The following is a 22,568-nucleotide window of genomic DNA, read 5'->3' on the forward strand; positions in this document are numbered from 1 at the left end:
TAGCAAACACCCACAGCAGTGTCACTCACGTTGTCCCTGAATTTTACCCATCAGCTCTTGTCTTGTTCTTCACCCAGCCTGAGGCAGAGCTCGATAGAGCCCAGCTGCTCTCTCACACAAAGAGCAGTTCCACCACCTCCCCTTGCTGGTCTGTCTCTCCTAAAAAGGTCGTAGCCCATCCCTGAAGCGTTCCAGTCATGTGAGCTGTCCCACCATGTCTCTGTAACTGCAGTGACATCGTGCACACAGACCTCTCATTCTGCCTGGTTTTTCCCCATCCTGTGTGTGTTGGTCTACAGGCATTTCAGAGAGGTAGTTATTCCTGCAGGTTTCCCTGGAGGAAGGGGTGCAGGAGGATGTACCAAAGCCACAGACACCCCTGAGATGGTTTTCCTTCTGTATCTCATCTTGGGAGGCAGATAAGGAACATTTTTTGTTGCTGTGGTTGGCCTGGTTTATTCCCCTGCTGGATGTGGTGTAGTGAGTGTTGCCACTTTGAACCTCACACCCTGAGTCCTTCAGTTTAAAGCCTGCTCACTGAGTTGGCCGGTCTTTGCCAAAGATCCCCTTGCCTCTTCTAGATGGATCCCTTCTAGGTGAATCCCTTACAGGACTATACACAGGGATTATTTTTTATATTGGCTACTTTTGGTGGGGGGTGTGTTAATATATGGAAGGAGAAGATTTAACAGCAGGGCTTCAACTTAGGAAGAGAGACACATTCTACCAGAATTAGCATCCTGAAAAGATCATGGCAATGAAAAGCTGCAGTCAAAGTAGATTTTGCATATTAATGGAGTAAGCATTGTCATGTGCTAGGATTTCAGGCTGTCAGGTGTTGTGCAAACAACAATCATAGAAAACTGTACAAAACCAATCTTTAGGTGTCTCATTCTTACTTATAATCCAGTAACAATTTGTATAAAAATCTAATGACATTAACACCTCTTTTCTTTTTCTAGATAACTAGAATATATAGCAGAAAGCTAGGAATTTCTCAATAAAAGTAGTTGTATGTTTTGTAGTAGTTGCACATCTATACATAGAAAATGTCTGGACTTCTAGTCACATCTCATAATCACTGAGTGCGTTTAAGTCTCCTTCTGTGTTTCTTGCTGCTTCCTGTCATCTCCTGGCTGACCTGGAATATTTCTTGCAGGTAGGTAAAAAACATCAGAGTTCTTAAGCAAAGCTGAATATTAAACAATGCATGAAATGAGCATCTGCATTAATTGGGAAGATGCTGCAAGGCAGCTGCTGATCTTTTTGCCACTTACTCCAATGGCTCTCAAACTTGGAATGTCAAACTGGAATTAGCTCTTGTTTTTACTCGTGATTAAGCAACCAAATACTTAGTAGTTATAATAAGATTTGTAATTAAGTGACCATGGTGAATGTTTCATTTGAAGCTCAATTACACATGAGTAAGGGCAAATGCGATAGCTGCTTATGTTTGATAGCTTTTTATGCAGGGAGATCAAGAGGGTTTGTGGTGCTAATTATTTAATCCTCTTGATGGGGGTCAGTAAATAACCCAGCTGGAGAGCTTGGAATTGGACAGGTTTAACAGTTGGATGGAATCAGTGGCACAACTGAAAGAAAAAGAACGGGTCGGTAGTGTCTCAGAATGGAGTGAGGTATTGTAGCCCATCAGACACACAGATGTTCTGAGGAGCACTGCTACTGAAGTGCCTTAAGCGTGGTACTCTGTCCTGCTTGTTTGCATCCTGAGTAACTTAACAACTCTGAAATTGTGCATACTTTGTCCTTTAGTATGGTGTTATTGTTCAGGTTGTTTAGTGAGTAGTAACTTCTAAAATACTTCTCTTAGTGAGAAACTGCTTCACTGAATGTCTGAAATCCAAGGTTTTTGTCTGTGCTCTCTTCTGACATCTTGTCTGCTTTGTGATGATTTTGAAGGACTAAAACATAGACTCCTAGACCATGAAAGATTACTTTAGGGCCTTACTGTCTGGCAAGAGGTAAAGGCCACTGACTCATAGTAATTCAGCTCTGAAGTGCTTTCTTTTTTCACCCTTTTAGAAGGAAGCCATTTACTCTTCATGGCAGCAGTCTCCCTTGGCTTTTTTTGCTTTAGCATTGGCCTTTTTCTCTGCTAACTGTAGTGTAAATATTACTCTTGTTAGTGGGTGATAGTTTATTGTGTTGGAGGCAACCCCTGGTGCTTCCTACTGGGCTAATTTCACTACTTACAAAACCATAAAATTGCTTCCTTTAAAATAAAGCACATTTTAGGCTCTTTTTCTCTGTGTTTGCATTAGCAGTTTAAGAGTAGCAACTCTTTCACCTGCCTGGTTAAACAGGGAGCAAAGTCAAGAGTGACCCAAGGCGTTTTTGTAGGTGGAATGAACACTCTGCAGTTGGCTGTGTTTTGTATCATAACTCATTAAATTAAATAGTTGTTTTGTTTTGAATTGGAGAAGTTCTGGCATAGTGGACTGTTGGGTGTGTTTTATACTGGGAATATAAGTGCCAGCTTTTTTCTTGATAGGAAAAAGCAAGCAGAGGAAGTGAAACTTTTCTGTGTTGTTCTGCAAGATGACCCTGTTCCAGAGCTCTGTGAGCCAACAAATGATGCATTTGCCTTCAGTGCTAATGCAGCTGAGTGACTGCAAGTAACAGTGGCTTTCCCATTGGGAACAGAACTGAAAATACTGTAGGGTCCAAACAGCAGTTAACTAACCCAAAATAACTGTAAGTGTTAACAGGGTTAGGGTTTATATCAGTTCTTGGGGTAAAAGGAATCATATCCTGGTGCCATCCTGCTTGTGTTACATAGTGTTGTCAAATCAATCCTTCTTTGTAAATTAAAGTTAAAACCTTTATCTCCTTCACATAAAGCCTTTACTGAAATGCTGCATCTCGCCATGCATTCATAAAAAGAATGTGGTTTTACAGTGCTGTCTGATGTGCCTGTGGCATCCCTTACCTAAATTAACAACAGCAGAGAAGTTTAAGGCTGTTGATTATCAAAGTCAGGAAAATACCAATGGCTTTGCAGTAATGCAGCATCTGCACACAGTGGTTTCTGTCTGGAGAGCTGCTCTTGTCGCATGCAAGTAATCAAGTTTTGATTAGCTGAATAAATCATTATCTGTTGTTGAGTTGAGATGTGTAGCTGTGAAGCAGCATAAAGTTACTTTGCTTGATTGCTACTTGGAGAGGTTCTAAGGTAACAATTTGAGTTCAAAGATGCTCAAGTGCTGTGCAGATTACTTCTATCTGTATTTTGTCACAAAATGTCGACTCTTGTATCTGCTACATCCTGTTTCCTCACTTCAGATTTCAAAATAATTGAGAAACATTTTAAAATAGAAATTTTTGTAAAGTTAAAAGAAGGAACTAGGCTTGTCTACTGGCCACATCGTGTGGGGTGCCCATTGTGTGCTCTCTTTGCATGCTGCATGCAGTAATAAGTGCCCAGTTCACTATAGCTGTGAAATGCTTGAGGTGTAGATTAGCTGGCTCAGCAGTAACGCAGTCATAAAATCACAGAATGGTCTGGTTTGGGAGGCAAAACCTTAAAGATCATGTGGTTCCAACCCCCCTTTCACTAGACCAGATTGCTCAGAACCCCATCCAGCCTGGCCTTGAACACTTCCAGGCATGAGGCATCCGCAACTTCTCTGAGCAGCCTGTTCCAGTGCCTCGCTACCCTCACAGTAAAGAATTTCTTCCTTGTATCCAGTCTAAATCTACTACTCTCTTTCAGCTTAACTCCTATCACCACATGTGCTTGTAAATAGTCCATCTCCAGCTTTCTTGCAGATCCCCTTCAGCTACAGAAAGGTCACAGTAAGGTCACCCCAGAGCCTTTTCTTCTCCAGGCTGAACAACCCTGACTCTCTCGGCCTTGTCTCATAGGAGAGGTGCTCCAGCCCTCTGGTCCATTTTCTGGACTCCCTCTAACAGGTCAATGTCCCTCCTGTGCTGAGAACCCCAGAGCTGGATGCAGCACTCCAGGGGTCTCACAAGGACAGAGTAAAGGGGCAGAATCCCGTCCCTTGCCCTGCTGGCCTCACTGCTTCGAATGCGGTCCAGGATGCATTTGGCTTTCTGGGCCACAAGTACACATTTTGCTGGGTTATGTCCAGTCTCATCCACCAGAATCCCCAAGTCCTTCTTGGCAGGGCTGCTTTCAGTCCATTCACCCTTCAGCCCGGCTTGACACCAGAGTTTTCCTTGACCCAGGTGCAGCACCTTGCACTTGGTCTTGTTAAACTTATAGTTAATACTGTTAATTACAGAATGCATTTGATGTCTTTGCTGCTCCATCTCTGAAAAGAAAAATCATCTGCCCATCGCAGATCAGTTGTAACCTTCTAGTCAGGTTCCAAGTCATTGTAGCCATGAATATCAAAATTGCTTTTATTCAAGAGGGTTGTCTGTATACAGTATAAGGTTTTACACAGTATGTGCCAAATCTGATTTCTTTTCCGCTGCTATTGTGCCTCTCTGCTGAGAAGTAATAAAATGGATTATACTTTTTTAAAAATAGTACTGTTTCACACTTGGGATCGTAAAGATAGCAAGATGTCTTTCTGTTACTGCTGTAGAGCTGTGCCTGCAAACTGTCACATCCTTTGTGGAGTGTACTGCTGGTCCTGATGGGAAGTTAGTATTTTTTTTAGAGCTTTGAAAGAAGACAGTGGGAGGATTGGTTTCTGTGTAGCATAAGGAGCCACTTCACGCACTCGCACGTACAAGTGCCAAAATAGTATTTTTGAACTTTAGCAAAGCAACCTGGAGGGAACATTTGGCAAGCTTGTACTGTGGCCAGCAGCTCTCTGCCACCATCTTCACCATTTGCTTCATGTTTGAATTTTAAGAGATAAGAATATTTTAGTGAAGAGCAATTTCTTCCCATGGGTAATGGAGTCACAGGAGGCTCCTCAAGTTCATGGTAGTTCACTGACACCTCTTTAAATACCATGGAAATTCCCTTTTGTGTAATGTAAGTACAGATTCATGTTAATCTTCTAGTCCTGGGTCACTTCTGCCATGAGTAGGTAACAAATGAAGGGTGGAACTGGAGTGAATTGATCCTTTCTGCCATAGGCTCACAAACTGGTTGAATGGCAATTTTTTGGGGTGTTCTTTGTACTTGCTATATTGAATTCAGTCTGCATCTGTATTTGGGTAGCCTTTCTTTAGCCACAGTTTTGTAACTTGCTCTGTGGTTTCTTGCTGTATTTTACCCCTTCCTGTCCAGTGTGTGGTCTCTCAGTTTCTTCCTTTCTGGAGACATGGGTTCAGGGGGACTTGCCTGTCCTTTAAAAACAACCAACTTCCTCTGTTCCCTTTCCTGTAGCTGGTTATAATACCTTGGCTAAATAAGGTCAAACCATCCACACGCGCCTGTGTCCTTTTCCACTTCTGTCATTTCCTGATATCCCTGTAATTCTTGATTACCCTGAGCCCATTTCAACCAAGCGTAACAAAGAAGAATATAGATTGCAAAGACAGTGCTGTCCTTGAAAGCTTATTGAGGCTGAAATCACCAAAATAGCCAAACAGATAGCTGCTATTAGATAAACATAAAGCTTCTCACATACAGATCTGCCTGAAAACTTGAAACCTGTGCAGTAGAAGACAATGATGAGCAAAGGGGAGGAAAACTCTTTTTGTAACAGTCATGTAATGGGAGTAGGAATTGCAGAGGAATGCTGGGATAGTGCAGCATGTGACTTGAATTTGCTATAGGCTGTCATGATCCTGGTATACATATCTGTTACTTGTTAAGGTGCCAAAGACCTGAAGAAAATGATAGCCCCTTCATATTTAGGGTATTTGCAGAGATCCTGCAGAATGGGAAGGTAAGGTTTCTGCTATGGAAGAAATGATTGTGCTTTCCATAGGAACTTTATGAGCAGTGACCAAAAAACACTTGCTTGAAAACCTTGGGAAAACTATGCCAGAGGACAAGAAGGATGTCAAATTGAAAAGAAAGCTGAAATTCCTCAGTGGAGTTCTCCAGAGTCAGGGGACGTGACTTGGACCAAGCTATTACTGGTTTCTCATTTTTTCTGCATTTGTGTACAGCATATGAAAAATGCATTTTGTGGCTGGAATTGTAACTTGGAGAACTAAGTTCTGTTTGGGAGCGAGACTTGAGTCTCGTGAGTGACTGACTGAGCGACTAGTCAATCACCGTGGTGGTTGAAATGCTCTTTTGTGTTTCTAGGGTCTCTAATGCAAGTGTATGTTTGAATTGGGATTGGTTTGTGTGTATATCATGTCTGTTGCAAATGTAGAGAATTGCATTTGGGTTTTGTTTATTTTTTCCTTCCCTCCAGTTAAAAAAAATAAAATTAGTGGACTGTATGAAAGGGCAACTTAGAAATAATTTGAAGGTGTTTAGTTTCTTGTTTGTTTTTCAGTCTGTGGTTACTAGTATGTGGTTTTTTATAGACAGTTATTCTAAAACAGAATTTTCTTGTTCTCTGGCTGCTGTCTCAGGAGGAGGAGGAGAAGATAGGAAAACATCTGGGAATTAAATGTTGAACTAAACATTATATAGCTGTCTAAGTAATACTTACATTAAATAATTGTTCTGAGTGGTTGCCCCCTCTTCATCTGTATGAAGAAGGAGTTCATTTTCCAGAACTTGACTTTATTCCTGGTCATTCCAGCATGTTGTTCTTCCAGATGTGGCCAAACACTAAACTTTACTTACGGCGTGGTAAGCTCAAGGTTACTTACTGTGGTAGCTCAAGGTAATGTCCCAGGTGTGCTTTGTACCCTTTGGGGCCTGAGCAGCTGAGGATGTTGTGACCTGTGTCTGTCATACCTGAAATGGGGCTCTTGCAGGCTCACTGCCACTTCTGGCTCTGATTAGGAAAGTGCAGGCACATGACCTCTCCTTTCCAGAGGGCCAGAGGCTCTGGTGTTGATGAGTCACAATCTGAAATCTCTCACGAAGAATAAGGCTGCAAGAGTAAGAGAATGGTCCATGTTAGAAGTAAATAATTTTGAAGCCTTAATTTGTCAAGATTTTCAGAGAGGACAAGGAGCACCACTGTCTATGCTTTGCCAGGAAGTTGATAGCCTCTGAATTCAGACCCCAAGTGACTAAAGTAAACCTGCTTGAAGAAATGGGATCCAGTAAATGTTAGCAGAGGCAAAAGCACAGTTGCTTCCCCCTTTTCTTATTTCTTCTCTTTCTTTAAACTCTTGGAACTTCTTCTTTTTCTCCCCTTCTGGAACTGTTCTGGCTCAAAATACACCTCTTAAATAAGAAGTTGTCCCGGAGCAGTCATTTGGCGTGGGGAATGTAAATTCACTGTGTGGTTTCAAAAGGTTGTTACCTTTTATAGAAAGGAAAACAACAATAAAACCACGACATGTGAAGTATTGGGCATCTCTTAACATACGTGTGCTATTACCACCCTCTTCCAGCAGCGTCTTGGCTGGTTTGTTAGTGTATTAATACAGACTGCTTGCTTTGATGACATGGAATGTTGCTGAGGTTGTTTTGCTGCTTTTGTTTAAAGACTGGGAGTATGATGGTGCCTCACACGTTGTGGTTACTGAATTATTTAGCTGAGATCAGTCTGTCTCAGAACTCTAATACAGAAGCTGCTCTTTGAAGATGTGTGAAGAATTGCAGGGGCTCAAATGTCTCTGCTGACGATTTTCTATTGCCAGGGGTGTGAAGCACAGCAGCTACTACAGGGTAATTTATCAGCTGTTTTTCTGCAAAATAATGGCTCACTTTCTTTTCCCCAAGTGGACCTTGGATACTCTTCAGAAAAAAGTGGTAGTTGAATATATGAAATTTAGTGACACATCTTATTTTACGCTTCATCATTCTAATTGAAAACTACTAATATAATGAAGAAAAACATGTAATAGAGGAACTGCAGGAATTTGATTTTGGAGGACACTAAATCAAGTGAGAATTACTGTAGTTGTGGTTTAAAACAATTTATATGCACTCTGTTGAGTGATGAAGGAAGGCTTTGCTACAGTTGTACTTAGTAGTTAATCCTGGAACAGAGGATTCCTTCCAAATTAATGCTGTTTATCCCTACCGGATATACTTTTTTTTGTGTGTACACTGATAGTCCCTGACCTTGTCCTGGCCTTGTAAAACTGTGCAGGTTGGTGTACTGATGTGCCATAGGGCCACATTAAAAAACTTGCCTCTTGCTGTGATACCCAGATCTGTATTTCAAAACCTGTGAGTTGTAAGCACATCTGGTAGATTTGGTATAGGAGTAGGGAACATTTGTTTTAAAGGCTGGCAAGCTCTGGATCTGGCTTCTCTGGGGTTCTCCCATAGGTGGCATTACCACATTGCACCATACACACCTTCCTGCAGTTACCAGCGTACTCTTCCTGCAGATATGGCCTTTGCTTTAGAGTGGACTTTCTGAAGAGTTCAGTGTCCTGTGATGTGGTCCATCAAGTCATGAGATAACTTGAAAAAGCAGAAATGTAATCATTTGTCTTGTAATTTTGCTTTTTATGTTGGGAGTTGTTTTGTTCTAGGCTGGATACCACAGGACTTAACTGGTGCTTCCCTTGAGCATCATGGTGGAACCATCTGCATTACTCTCTGGCTGAGGGCAGTGTTCTCTTCTTGCGATGAAGAGTTGCTGTGCAGTAAAGTAAAAAATGTGTAGTACTTGAGATCATAATTAGATTCTGTAATCATGTGTTACACGCATTTTGAAGCTGTTGTTAGTATTTAATGTTTTATGAATAGCTGTGCTGGTACTATGAAGTAGATGTAGTTTCTGTCATGAATAACTGCAGCAGGAGATACAGTGGTCCTTTTGCACCCAGTTTTATATAAATCATGTTGAATAAAGGCAGTGTTAATTTGAGTTTTCAGCCTGAAAAATATTTTTATGAGGGTGTCTTGTGTTTCTTATTCTCACAAAGACACTAATTCACTTGGAAGACACCTAACATCAGTGCCAACAGCCCTGCATAGAGTGCCCTTAACTGTACTGCTACAACAGGATCTCTAACCATTGCAAATTGTTTCCTTCACCTCTGCCCACTTCTGTCTCTTTTCACAGCAAAAGCCAAATCCAAATGTGGTGCCACGTTCTTCCCCTGTGCCAGTGGGATCCACTGCATCATTGGCCGCTTCCGGTGCAATGGCTTTGAGGACTGTCCTGACGGCAGTGATGAGGAGAACTGCAGTAAGTGGGAGCCTGCTTGCAAGCTAGGTCACTGCTGCTTATTTCAACTAACTGATGCTACTCAGAAAGGAAACATTCGGTAGCCTTCAGCTCCTGAGTCAAATACTCTCTCTGTCATTTATGACCCAGATGAGCCTTGGCTTTTCTCTTCGTTAATGAGTCTGCCAAGGTCCATCTCAGTCTTACTTTGTATATAATGCCTCTATGATACTTCAAGCCAATGAAATGAGTTTTAAGCTGCATGTTTGCTTTAAACATGTTCTCTGTACTCAAATGTAACTCAAATTGGGCAAATATTAACTATCATTTGTATTGTTCCATTTTTATTTTCCTGTTTCTTGTCACTGAAGAACATGATGTGTTTGGTCATCAGCACATCTAGGTTTCTCTGTTTATACATGTTCTCAAACAACAAAAAAAAAGCAAATAATGGCTTATTTAGTGAAACAGGTTCTTGGAAGGAGAGGGAGGTTCTTGAAGCCAGGCATGCCTGCCAATGCACAGCAGTAGGGAAGTTGTAGAAGAGAGATGATCTGAAGTACTGCATGTTTTGGGCTAAACCCTCTGCATGTGGCTGCATAGATCCTTTTGTATCTGTAAGTCTAGCAGGGATATATCATAGCAGTAGGGAAAAGTTATGTTGAATCCAACAGCTCTGTTGTTACTATCGAGCTGGTAAAAGCATGGGTCTCTCTAGGTGAAAGCTTGCTGCAAAATACTTCATTCTCCTGTCAGAGCATGCTGAGGTTTTGTTTTCAATGACTTTTAAAGGTCAGGAGGAGGACAACAGACAGCAGCTTTCAAAGATAACAAAAGGGGCAATCTTCACAGTAATCTATCACTGTCTGCTTCATGGAGGACTTGCCTTTCTTGTTGGTAGTTGGTGTGCTTTCCCCCACAGCATGAACTTCTCTTATGGTGGCATCTGTTGTTAGCCTGGAGAGTCTGGTTTGGGCCCTGCAAGGACTGTGGCAGGGAGTCAGCACTTCTGTGGAGTGAGTGAAGCCATTGAAGCATCGAAGGCTAAGGCAATTACTCTGGGTTACGCTTGAACGGGTGGACTAAAAATAGGTTTTGACAAAAGTGCATTGAATATCCTTAAGGTGGTGGACTGACAAGCGGGGAGTCTCAACTGAAAGTGCACCAGCTTATGGAGTTCATTAGGAATTACACCATTTCCCATGAGCTTGTAGTGTGTAGCTCCAATGAGACCTTACAGCTGATGATAACCTGATGCTGATCTGCCCTGTTCTATGTCAGTGAAGCACTTGGTGCTTTCTAGCATGCCTAAATGTCTAGCCACTGCTTATGAAGAGGAACAACCATGTAGGTTCGAGGGTGACCTTGTAAATCAATGTGGCGTGCAGTTGTGCAGAAGTTTCAAACCAAAGGAACTTTAGCGTGTTCATGCTAAACATGCTCTTGGGGAGCTGGAGGAATTGGGAGCATTTGTTATATGTCCTGCAGGTTATATGCAGGACCGACAAGTTAAGATTGATTGATTGATTGATTTAGTAAAAACTCTTAACAAGTTAAGATTGATTGATTGATTGATTGATTGATTTAGTAAAAACTCTTTAAATTTAGCTCTTACTTTAAAGAATAAAAAATGGAAGCCAGTTAGTATTTGGAAACTATAATCCCCTTTGTTGTTGTGGCAGAGAAGCAGTTGGAAGTAGACAAGACATCTAAGCAGCCTTTTAAAGATTTTCAGTAGGAAAGTTGCATTCCGTTTCAGTCATCCCATTACCAAAAACTGCTTGGAGTTCAATGATTAAGGGACAGAGGCTGATTTATGAGTGGGTATTAAAACCAGCTAAATTATGCGTATCTCAGCTAAGTGATGGCTGTGTTGAAAGATAAGAAGGCATGATGTATACGAAGGGTACAAACACTGTTCCTTAAAAAGGAGTTGAAATTCAAACAGTGAGAGGCTGAGAGATTTCAACATTGCTGTTGTATCAATTCAAGATAGTGAGGAGAATGGGGAAGAGAAGCAGAGGTAAATAAACCACTGCCTGGCAGTTCTCAGTCAGAATTGTTGTCTTACACTATGAAACTTCAGCTAAACTAAGTCTCCTGTAATGGGATTCAACAGGCAGTGTTTATGGTAGGCAGTTCTACCCTCCATATGTCTTCAGCGTGAGCAAATGTGGAACAGTGATCATGATTGGGCTCTCATGAAAATGAGCAGAAGGCTTATCACAACTGTGGGTGGGCTAAATCTCTGCTAATTGTGATGAATCTTGCACGAATTAGAAGTTTCAGCTCTCCCTGTTTAGAGAGCCAGGGCAGGTATGATTGCCACGTTACTCCCACATGCCAGCAAACTGACCAGCTGTGGAGTTGTAACCTGTGGTTGATGCTTATCAGTTGTTTAACTGCCTGGGCAAGAAAATTTCTAATGAAAGATCTCACTTTCTCTTTTTGCAGCAGCAAATCCCTTGCTTTGCTCTACTGCCCGATTTCACTGTAAAAATGGTCTTTGCATTGATAAAAGCTTTGTGTGCGACAGTCAAAATAACTGCCAAGACAACAGCGATGAAGAAAGCTGCGAAAGCCCTCAAGGTAGGCACAGGGGTTTTATTCTGTTCTGCAATATTAGACCGACTCAAATTAACACAGGCTCAGCAGAAAATGTGATTCTATTGGCTTGCTCTGTGTTGGCTAGCGCTGCAGATAGTGAGAGTGAAATGTGTAGAGAGTGTGCACATGCATGCATTGCATTCTCAGCGCTCAGAAGACTGGTATCTTTCAGGTTGTAAAAACACACTTTTGCAGGAAGTGCTTATAAACTGTGATCCAGTGCTCACCAAAGTTACTGGGAATCCATTTAGTACTTCTGTGAGATGGATTGGACCCGGGGTGATTGAGGTAAAACCTCAGTTGGAAGTGAATCTGTCTATTTACCAGATGAGTAAATCTTGTGTATGCTTAGAGCTTTAGATCTTCATTGCTCAGTTACCTTCTGAAAGACATGTTTAACTGCAGGACAGGTCTACAGTGAAAGTATTTATTCCTACCCTTCCCCTGAAGACAGGGAAGAAAATTTTTGTTTGAAAATTGTTGTGTATTGAGTTTTGGGAGAATCTCAAAACACAGTCTTTGACATTTTTATTCTTTTTAACCTATCATGTACGTCTGCAGCTAGTGCTTCTCAGTTTTGTTTTCTGTAACTTAATGCCACAGTATTTTATAAAACATGAAGTATATATTAATGACTTGAGGTTAACAAACAGTGTGTATTGGGCATGTGCTGCTAAACATTGTAATGTCTGCGTTACTGCTGAGAGACCAGGGTAGAAAAAATATGGGAGACAGTGGATATTTTCAAGGGAGATGTGATGTGCTTCAGCCTATAGAAAGCAGGACACATGAAGAGAGATAAAGTAGGGTATGAAGGAAGAAGTAATTAGTGAAATTGAAGGAGAATTACTTTAATATCTACCTGCACTGATCAATTAATCGTTTGTGGAAAAGAAAATAATCCTGATCTTAAGATGCTGATAAATATTCTTAACAACTCACAGAGGAAGAGGTAAAACACACAACAGCAATGCCAACAAAACAGGGTTTATGGCAATGGTGTCTTCTGTGTCATACCTCTGCCTAACCTACAGGCTCTTTCCTTGGCTCCACATGTAAGGGTTGGAGGGGTCATCTTGATAACTCTTCCGTGTGCTGAGCTACATCATAGCCTGGGAATGCAGCTCTGCTTGGATCAGAGCCTTGGAGAGGGTCTGCCCTGCCCCAGCTCTGTGTTGGGAGCGGGACGAAAGGGCTGCCACGGGCCCAGCATGTGCCCAGGGCTGGACTGTTCCTCACTGCAGCTCTAAGGCAGCCTAATCAGATTAATGCGGGTGGTAAGGTTTGGTGTTAGGTTTCTTTTGCTTTCTCTTTTTTTTTTTTCTTCTGAAGCTTAAAGCAGCAGGGCTATTCTCCTAGGTTGGGATGACTGCTTCCTCTGCAGATTAATTGGCTGGATTGCCTCCACGTTGTTTGTTGTCATGACAATCTGCTTTTGGAACTGACTGTCAGGCTCAAGAGAAGAAAAGAGCTGTATTTCATGAAGCCATTACTATTGTCTTCATATTTGGTCCTTCTGGAAATGTTAGATTAGTAAAAGGGTTAAGCAAAGTAATTCTTTCTTATTATATGTGTGAAAGAGGCCCAAACAAGGAAGAAGGAACTCTCTCCATTAGGACAAGAACAGCCATGGTTGTGGGCTTTCTAATTTAAAAAAAAAAAAAAGTAATCCAAGTATGGGGTTGGGAATGAGGAGTTCCCAAAGTAAAATGCTGGCTATGGGGAGCCTGTGTGATAGGCTTTTCCCTTTGGCAGCTCAGAGCCTTCCTGGATTGCCATTTCACCATCTGTAAGTGGGCAATGTGTGGGTACCTGTCTTTCAAAGCAAGGATTAAAACAATGTAATGTGTTCAGCTTCCCATCCGATTGTAAATGATGATTCCCTCTGGAGTTTGCAGCCATGAGCATGTCTGTCCTGGCTTGCAAACACACCAACTGCTTTGTGTTAATTGGGAATTAGAGGCTACTGTGGACAGTCTTTAATTTCTCACAATTCTTTCTACAGCAGATCTAATTACTGTAATTACAATGTGTTTGTATTAACACAGTACCCAAGAATCCTGGTCATTAACTAGAACTCAAGTGCTCCGGGTACTTAGGGACAGAGCAAGGCAAATCTGTAGGGTGTTACAAAATGAAGATAGAGGGTTTTTTTCCCACTGGCTATGTTATGTCAAATGTGGTAGCTTTAGTTCAGTGTAATTGAGTGTAATCTGACATATGAGATTGTCCTTGTGTGCTGTTTTTCTATCTGTAAATGTGTTGATTTAGAAGTCACTAAGCTTCTGAACCACTGCATGATAGTGTCATTATCGCCATTTAACAGATGGGGAAGAGAGGGCATAGATCACCTAAAGGAAATGCTCCCGGAGTGCCATCCTGGCTGGTAGGAATAGAGCTTCATCCGTGCTTGTCTGCTTCAGGGGCATGTCACTAGACTTAATCAATGTTTGCAAACTGTTTTGAGACACTATGATAACATGGGAAATAGAAGTGTGAATTATTAATTGATACTTTGCTCTCCTTCTGCTCTTGGGTATACTGACAAGCTTTTTGAATTATCACCTCTTCCTGCTCTTCCATGAACTTCAAAGGCCTCTTTTATCCGGCTGTCATTACTGGAAAGCTCCAGTATCTTTCCAGTTTGGTTTGTGTCAAATACTCCTCCACACATAAGGACCCTTTCAATCAGGAAGGGTCACTCTGCAGATCAGGAAAACAGGAATGTGGCCTCCTACTGAAAAACATACTGACCCAGCTTTGACATGGACCACTTCAAAATGTGCCATCCTAGCTTTGCTAGCATGCTGCAATTTGAGATGAACCTGAAGACATGCATTTCTAAAGATTCATTTTAGTCATAAATAAGAGCAGATTCATTTGAGAGGAGGGAGGGCCCCATGACTTAGTTGTGAAAATGAGAGGAAGATCAAATTTCGGAGGGCGTTCCTGCCCTCCTTTCTCCTTACCACTTGTAACTGAGTGTTGTGTATCTTACAAAGGTTTGTATGTCATGGGGAAAGTGTCAGATTAAAAAGCACCAGTTTAGCAGCAAGTCAAAGAATTCTTCTCTAATTCCTGACAGAAGTTGTCTGTAGCTCTTGTCACTGCCATGATAAACTTCAGAGCTATTCTTTTAATCCCACCCCAGCTATACTTCGGTCATCTCAGTTTTCCAGTAGTGAAGTAGCACAGCAAAATATTTCCCTTAATCTGGAATGTGATGTATTCATCAAAGTATATGCTTGAGTCTTGGGATGGGATGGAGGATATGATTGCTTGGATTATCCGCACCAGTCAAATACATGAATTGCTTATGAATTGTTCTTTCTAGGGCATTACTCCAGGTTTGGCAACACCAGCAGTGATTAGAAATTTCTGCTCCTCTTCTGTGCTTAATTGATCTCAATTCAGAGGAAAATTTCTCTCCCCCACACACTTTTCTCCTATGCCTCTATTTGGCTAACAGTGCTAAACATTCATAGCATCTACTCGGGTGTACTCCTCAGGCCTGTCTGACACTGGGGGGATTGCCTGTTCTGTGGCAGGCATCCACTCAACTGGAAAGGAATTATTCCTTTTCAGTATCTTCCAACAACCGTGTAAATTTGTTCAGCTCTAGGACTGTGTTTAATTTATTCTCTTAATTGGTTTGGGGTTTTTTAATCTGAATGTGTCCTCACAGTGCTTCTTCTCCTCCATTTTGTACTTTTAGTTTAGAAAGCTTTAACACTAACAAAAGCATACTGGGTAGTTTAATTCAAACCCATTTTTCTTTCATGGCCCTTCTTTTCTTTCCATCTAAATTGCTAAATACCTTTACTAGCTTTAACCCTGTTGCCTAGGAAAGGGAGTTGTATTGCTGCTAGTCTGTATTCACTCTGTCTGCTGCTGTAAAGAGAGGCTCTTGACTTCAGTAATATTCCTGAAATTCTAGCTCTGCAGTTGTTTGTAAACACTACCATTGTGGTCAAGTTCTAAACCAAATGTTTTGCAAGTGTTCAGAAGTTAATTCCTGTCCTGTATATTTGGTAATGTCCACTGCTGTACATGTGGATACTTCCTCCTTTTATTTTTTGCTTATCTTTTCATTGAATTTGCACTAGAATTTTTATGTACCCCAGTGTTCTAAAACAGATTTAGAAGCATGTACAGTTTTAGAAGTCTCTGTTCTTTTCTCTGGGGCATTTATAAATTGCTTATATAAAACTTGTCAGCATATTAAAAAATAAAAAATCTGACCCTGTGTTGAAGAAGTGGAAAGTGTTCAAAATGTTGACTTATTAAAATGAATTTTTTTGTGATAATACGAGCTCTGTAATGATAATTTCTGTGGATTAAGTTATAGGCAGAGCTGGAAGTGGGCTGGCTGTAGAGGTAAGCACTAAGGCCTTTGCTAATGTTTGCATTATTGGGTTGCAATGCAAAGTGGGTTTTAGAACTGACAGCTAAGTGGAACAGACGTACTCTAAATTTCAATGAAATACCACAAAACCTAATTTATGAAACACAAATAGCTCCCAGACCATCCCACTCTGTATGGAGCTTGTAACCAGCCCTTTGCACGTGGTAAATTGAAATTCTGAAATTCCCAAATGCTGTGGTGTCACTTAGACATCCCAAGGCTTTGTAGTCTCATCCTGTCTGTAGGTTTCCTTTTATTGAGTCTCTCTGACTCATTATTATCTCAGTCTGTAAACTGAAGCTCAGCATGCAATTATTGTGCATAATCTGAGCCCAAATTCAGCCTGCAGCCGGAATTTAATACTCAGAGGCAGACTGAGTAGAAGCAGAAACATAAGGATAGAAATAAAATGCCACTAAATGTTTTATTAAATGAGGGCTTTGCCTGACCATATTTAGCTCTCTAATATCCTTCTTTTGTAATACTTGCTAGATGGAAATGTTTTTGTTAGCTGTGAACTTTTTCTTTCCTGTGTTCCTCTATTCCCTGAATCCACACTTCCTCTTTTTTCCCTTTTTTTCTCCTCAAAAGATTATTCATTTGAGAGGGTTCTTGTCAAGAAAATATGGATCCATCTGCATGGGGACTAACAGGTGAGGTGAGCTGCAGGAGGCAGGTGTTCCTGTAGTTGGTACTGACCTTTCAGGTGACTGGTGAGTTCATCTGCACGTTAATTTCGGCAGCACGTGGACTCCGTGGTCTGTGCTGCCTCCCAGGCCAGACCATCATTTGTAAAATGGATTATTGATCACTTGATAAGAGCAGCTGATAATAACCCAGGCTCATTCAGAAACATGGTAGCTTCTGAGTGGGATTGAGAGAGGAACTCTTACTTCACTGTTCATGGGGACTTTGGAATTAAAGCAGTTTGAAATAGGTGTGGGGATCTCAGGAACAGGTCCAGACAGCTGGTACAAGTGGATTTGAGTTGCTACTTCTCTCAGCTCCCTGATCTTGGGAGTATGACAAGGTTTTGTTGCAGAACAGGCAAATGTAGCTGAGGAATAATCTCCTTGTAGACCAGTATGTTGCTTCTACAGGCACCTTGGCCTGTCATTTTGGCAGAATAATAAAAAACATGCTGCCAAAATGTTATTCTGCCCCTGTTTGGAGAGCAGATGCTCTATTAAGAGCAACTATAATGTGGCAATAGACAAGCAATGACTTCAAGTCTTCAAATGGACAACAAACTTACTTAGAAAGGTGTTTCTAGATCTGGGAGGTGTCCAGACTCTTCACCTGATCTCCTACTCAGCCCATCTTTGATGGCTTCAAGCTCAAAGTTACCAGCAGATGATGACTTGACTACTGTAAAAATCAGTTTTATGACCTAGGTCAAATCTTGGATGGGGTGTTGTGTCTGTAGGAGTCACCATGTTTACAAACAGCTTTATCAGGGGTAATAGGGAAGAAAAATAGGATCTGGCAACAATCATCTTGACCTGAAAGCAATTTCTTGAAGATAGTAAGGACGGAGAGCTGACATTGTGCCTCAAGCACGTTCTGTAGATAGATGTACTTCGGGGTGCCTTCCCTCAAGGCACAGCTTACTCCCATCATGGAAGTGCTGGTCTCACTGGAGTGCTTCATTGGACTCTTACTGTAATACCATGGTTTTTTTTTTTTTTTTTTTTTTTTTTTGGTTGGTTGGTTTTTTTGTTGCTGGAACTGAAATTACAGTTCTCAGGCTACTTACAAAAACAGGAGGTGCAGGGATTATTAGATACTTTTCTTTTATCAAGTGGATTATGAGAAGATCTAGGAATTGAGCCTGGAAAGGCATGGGGTCTTCTTACTTGTGCAGAGATGAAATATGAGCTCTTAATGATTGTGTCCAGATATTCTTACCTTCACTTTGTGGCATTTACGTCTAATTAAAAGTTTTAGAAAGAGGTGGTAACATGGATATCCAGTTTCATTGCCTGTGCTTCGAAGCTTCAAAAACAAGTTATTAAATGTCACCCTAGAGGAAGACAAGTGTAAAATAAAGGATATTCTTTTTCCCCATTGATCTGGAGGCTCATTAAATTATCTCTTGAGTTCTCATTAGTAAAAATAAATGAATTCCTTTGAAATACATTTTCCATGAGTTTATAACATCATGTAGGTGTCTGAAATACACTGTATGTATTGGCATGTCATGCCATGTCCTGACTGCTGAATTGCATTAACTTTTCATAGATGTCTGTTACAATGGGGATTACTGTAACACGCCTATATCAAACCAGGAGTCCCATGGAAAAGAAATATATACGGACAGATTGTTGCTAGATGTTTCAGAGAGATGTTTATTTCTCCAGCCGCATGGCCGGAGCCCTGCCGAGGAGCCCTCACAGTCCGGCCGGCTGAGGGTCCTTGCCCGCGCAGGGGAACACAAACCAACCAAGGGGGAATGAGGCTGACCAGGGCCAGGAAAACCCCGTGTCTCCCCCCAGGGCCCCTCTCCCAGGGCTACATGGTGGGGGGGAGGGACCCCGACAGATGTCAGTGTGATTTAACTGTGCAAAAGGCTCCTGTTGCTGGACTGTAGGTGCCAGACCCAAGTCCTTTTGCTGTCATTGGAGAGAATCCAAATAAAAGGCACAGATGTTAATCTTTGACTTGCTGTAAAACAAAATCAGTTCCAGGTAAGGTGACCAAGTGCATTTTCTACAGTTACTGTACAAAATGATCATAGCATTTGTATTTAAAATTAAACCTTTTGTTAGTGCAGTTTCAGTACAGGGACAACCTCTGGTTTTTGTTGGAAAATGGGAGTTGTCATAGCAAACACGTGTCATGGAAGAGCCTCAACAAAGGTTTCCTGGGTTAAGTACTGACGAGACGCTCTCCCTAGCGGAGTGGGAGTTAGCTTGGCTGTCTCTTCTGTTGCACTTTCTAACCCTCATTCATCAGACTGGCCTGCTCTAACCTGTAATTCTACTTTCAAGCCCAGCTGGGAGCTAGTCTGCATGGCTCTCCCACCATGTCTGGCCCCATCAACTCTGCACTTTTAGTTAAACCTTGTTGTTTAGCCTGATAATTGACATTAATCTCAGGTAAGTAATAATGCTTTACCCTAATCTGGCTTTGAGACCTGTGTCCATTAACCGGGTCAGCAAAAAATGTGAGGTTATTCATGCTTCAGTACCTTTGTTAATCTTGGTCTGGCATTGTTGTGTCTGTAACCACTAGTTAGAAATGATTTCCCAAGATGAACTTTTGGGGATGGTGGCTGCATTCAGCAGTTTGCACTGGGACTTGAGCAGAGAGCACCACCGTCCCTTTCTTTCCTTTTAGGAGTTGGGCTGGTTTTTTTTTGTGTGGCAGTGGAATTGGCAGGAAGACCAGTTTTGCTGCTTATACCTGTGTGTGTGGGAAAAAACAGATCCTAGCTACTTGAGTGTCAGACTTTGGAGTAGGTTTTTTATTTTGGTTTGGTTTCATTTTTTCCCCCTGCAACTGCCAGCAGTAAAGTTGGAAGATGTGGCTCCTAAAACATCAGGCTGCAGCTCTGTCCCCAGCTGTAACTAGTTTTGCAAGTGGTTAAAATCTGTATCTTTTCACAGCTTCAGTTATAGCTGGGAATAGTTTGTGACACGTGAGCTCTGCCAGAGCTTGTGTGTGAGATCTTACTCAAAGGTAAAGCCACAAGCAAAGCCAGCATGACCAGGTATAAAAGTGTCTCCATTCAGGTGCTGTAGCAGTTTAGTACCCAGCCAATTATGTGACTGACCTAAAGCAGTATGTTATCAGAGCAGTATGTCCCCTAGAGCAGCATTACCAAGCTCTGTTGAGAAGTTTTGCTGACATTTGCTCAAAAAGATTAAGTGCAGTGACTCCGGGTCAACCGGATGTCCCTTTAGATAGACTCTGTGCTGGTGCAATGCACTTGGTTCATAGGAAGGAGAGCAGGTAGAAATGCAGAATTGCCCTCAGAAGCGTAGGTGATCCCATGAGTGCAGGACCTGAATAGGCCCTGGCAGTTTGTGCCTATTATTTTGAGAAATCCTTGCTTAGAGTAATTCTTGTTTTTCTCTAAGTGGTTTCACTTTACGGTGCTAGCATAGCTGCAGTTTTACTCTGCCTTACAGAAAATATGATTCTATATCATCCTATAGGACAAATAAAGGCATGGAAAACTGAATTGTGGGGGATACCAAATCACTGAGGTGGTATTAATATCAAAGTGTATCTATATCTTTATGCCTACTCCTTCCAAATGCTACTTCCAGCCAGGTCAATGGAAGCAAAGCATTAACTTTCTGCAGCTGAAGCTAAAAGCATTTGTTTTGTTATTGCAGGTCACACTTAAATTGCTATGCCAGTGTGCTGTATTCACTGTGGAGCACAAATTGCTTGAGGGTGATTTTTAAAGCCCAAGCAAATTGCCAGCCGGGGTTCCAGAGAAAGGTATTTCATACTGCCCGATCTAAAGCTAGCAAATGAAACTTGATAAGTAAGTGGATTATCATGAAGAAGGAAGTTTCTTGCCAGGCTTCTGATTAAGCTGAGATTCATCCTCAGCCAAGCATTTCAGTACCTGTAAATGTGTGAAGGATGAGGCTGTTGAAATCTAGATTTTCCTTCTTTGCTGCTCTTGCATTAAAACTTGTGTCCCAGAGTCTGATCAGGCTTCCTAGCAAAGCTGGGAACTGCAGCGGATTTTCTTCTGCCTGCTGAAAATTGTGAAGTGATGAGAGACATCACACCAGTATTTAGTCTTCATGCTGTTCCCTGAGCTTGCCAGAGTAACTCATGCTCCCATCTCACATTACCAGATTTTTGGTGCTAATTTGCTGTAAAGGATTGTGTTAAAAAATCCGTATTTATGAGGGTTGTTAAAACATAAAGTAATTATATGGTTTTCAATTGCATAAACATCAACATGCAATGGGAATTAGAAGCTGAATAATAAATTTTCTGTTTATTTGTAATATAGAGTCTATGCAAACAGTAAAACCTGGAGAATGAGCTGGGGGAGGAGTGTGGAGGGTGTGGTGCCATAAAGTGCTTTTAGCATCTCTGTTCAAGTTCAGATGTAAAAACCGGTATGGGCTATTAAGGGAGGTCACAACCTTGTCAGTGGGAAGCGTTGGGTTCAGAACTCCTGTTGATACCTATGCCCTGTGATTAAATAGTGTTTCCATTAATATGACTGAGGGCAGGGACAGTTGGGAGTGCCTGTTCTCATGTCCTGAGCACAGAGGTGGTAGCAGCTGGAGCTGCTTGATGCTCACTGCTACTGGTGTGGTAAATGACCTTGGGCAGTTTGGGTTGTGTGCCTGGTCTCTATTTTGCATGGGAAAAATACCAAACTTTTAACTTTTGAAAGGTTTATAAAAGATTATTAAGTCATTTGAAGAAAATAAATATAATTAATCATTTCTGAATATTGTCAGTCACCTGAAGTGCACCAGCCAGTCACTGTGGGGTCTGGTCATTGGTGCTGAAGTACATCCTCTGAGGCTTCAAAGCAGAAGCTTTCAAAACTTCATTTATTCTAACAGCGTTATTGTACTACAGTAAATGCAGTCATTACCAACGAGTTCTTAAGTGGAAATAATTTTGAGGGTCTGTTGTTTTTGTTAAGAGATTAAGAAATGTGTTACACTGCACTAAAACCTGTGGAAATTAAAAACTAACTTGTTCCATTTGTTCAAGTGTTTTTTCTTAGATTGTCATTTTCTGCTGCCTCCTTCATGCTGAATAGCAAGCAAACACCAACCTTGATTGAGTAATGACTGTTAGGAAAACACTTTTATACGTTTTGAGGTAGGTTTTTCCATGGCAAATAGTGTTTATGGTTCTCTACAGGAGAAGACTTAGGCGGATGCTGCAGCGCAGGTTCTAGACCTGAGAGGTTTTCTGAACTAAAACTTGAACTGTTGTGTCAGATAACTTTGAAGTCTCTGGTTGCTGGAGCCTTGCTGACTGGTTTGTGAAGAGGTGGTTTGGACTTAGTTTGAGGGAAAGGGAACATGATGTGCAATTAAAATGGAAGCTCTGCAAGGTATTTTGCACTGATACTTGTAAGAACCCATAGTTGTAGGAATATTGTATGGGAAAGAGAGTGTCCTTACAGTAAGTGACCATCAAATTTAATTTTCTTTTTTCATACTCTAGAATTAGAGAACAGTAAGTATGTGACTTCAGGAATGCAGTGCTGTGAGGGAAGTTGTATCCTTGTTTAGAAACTGGTCAACTGTGATCAACCACAAAAAGGGGAATGAGAAGACCATATGTTCCATTCAAAACTGAACAAATTCCAAGTTGATTTTTTTTATGTTTTTACTTGGTATTGAAGCCGAATTTGTCTGACCAGATTGGAACAGGTGTGTTGGGGATAGGTTAAATAGGGA

The 22,568-nt window shown here is 41.4% G+C and overlaps 1 protein-coding gene across 1 annotated transcript in view; it reads left to right on the forward strand.

Moving 5' to 3' along the window:
• The window catches only part of LDLRAD3 (low density lipoprotein receptor class A domain containing 3), an 83,357-nt gene that overhangs the window by 20,439 nt on the left and 40,350 nt on the right, over window positions 1-22,568 (forward strand). Inside the window, exons 2-3 of the mRNA XM_017741603.1 lie at window positions 9,051-9,176; window positions 11,610-11,744. Of these exons, the coding sequence (XP_017597092.1) occupies window positions 9,051-9,176; window positions 11,610-11,744 (261 nt within the window). The remainder of the gene's footprint in view (window positions 1-9,050; window positions 9,177-11,609; window positions 11,745-22,568) is intronic.

This window comes from Corvus brachyrhynchos, unplaced genomic scaffold (genome assembly GCF_000691975.1).
Source record: "Corvus brachyrhynchos isolate BGI_N302 unplaced genomic scaffold, ASM69197v1 scaffold115, whole genome shotgun sequence".
Lineage (NCBI taxonomy): Eukaryota > Metazoa > Chordata > Aves > Passeriformes > Corvidae > Corvus > Corvus brachyrhynchos.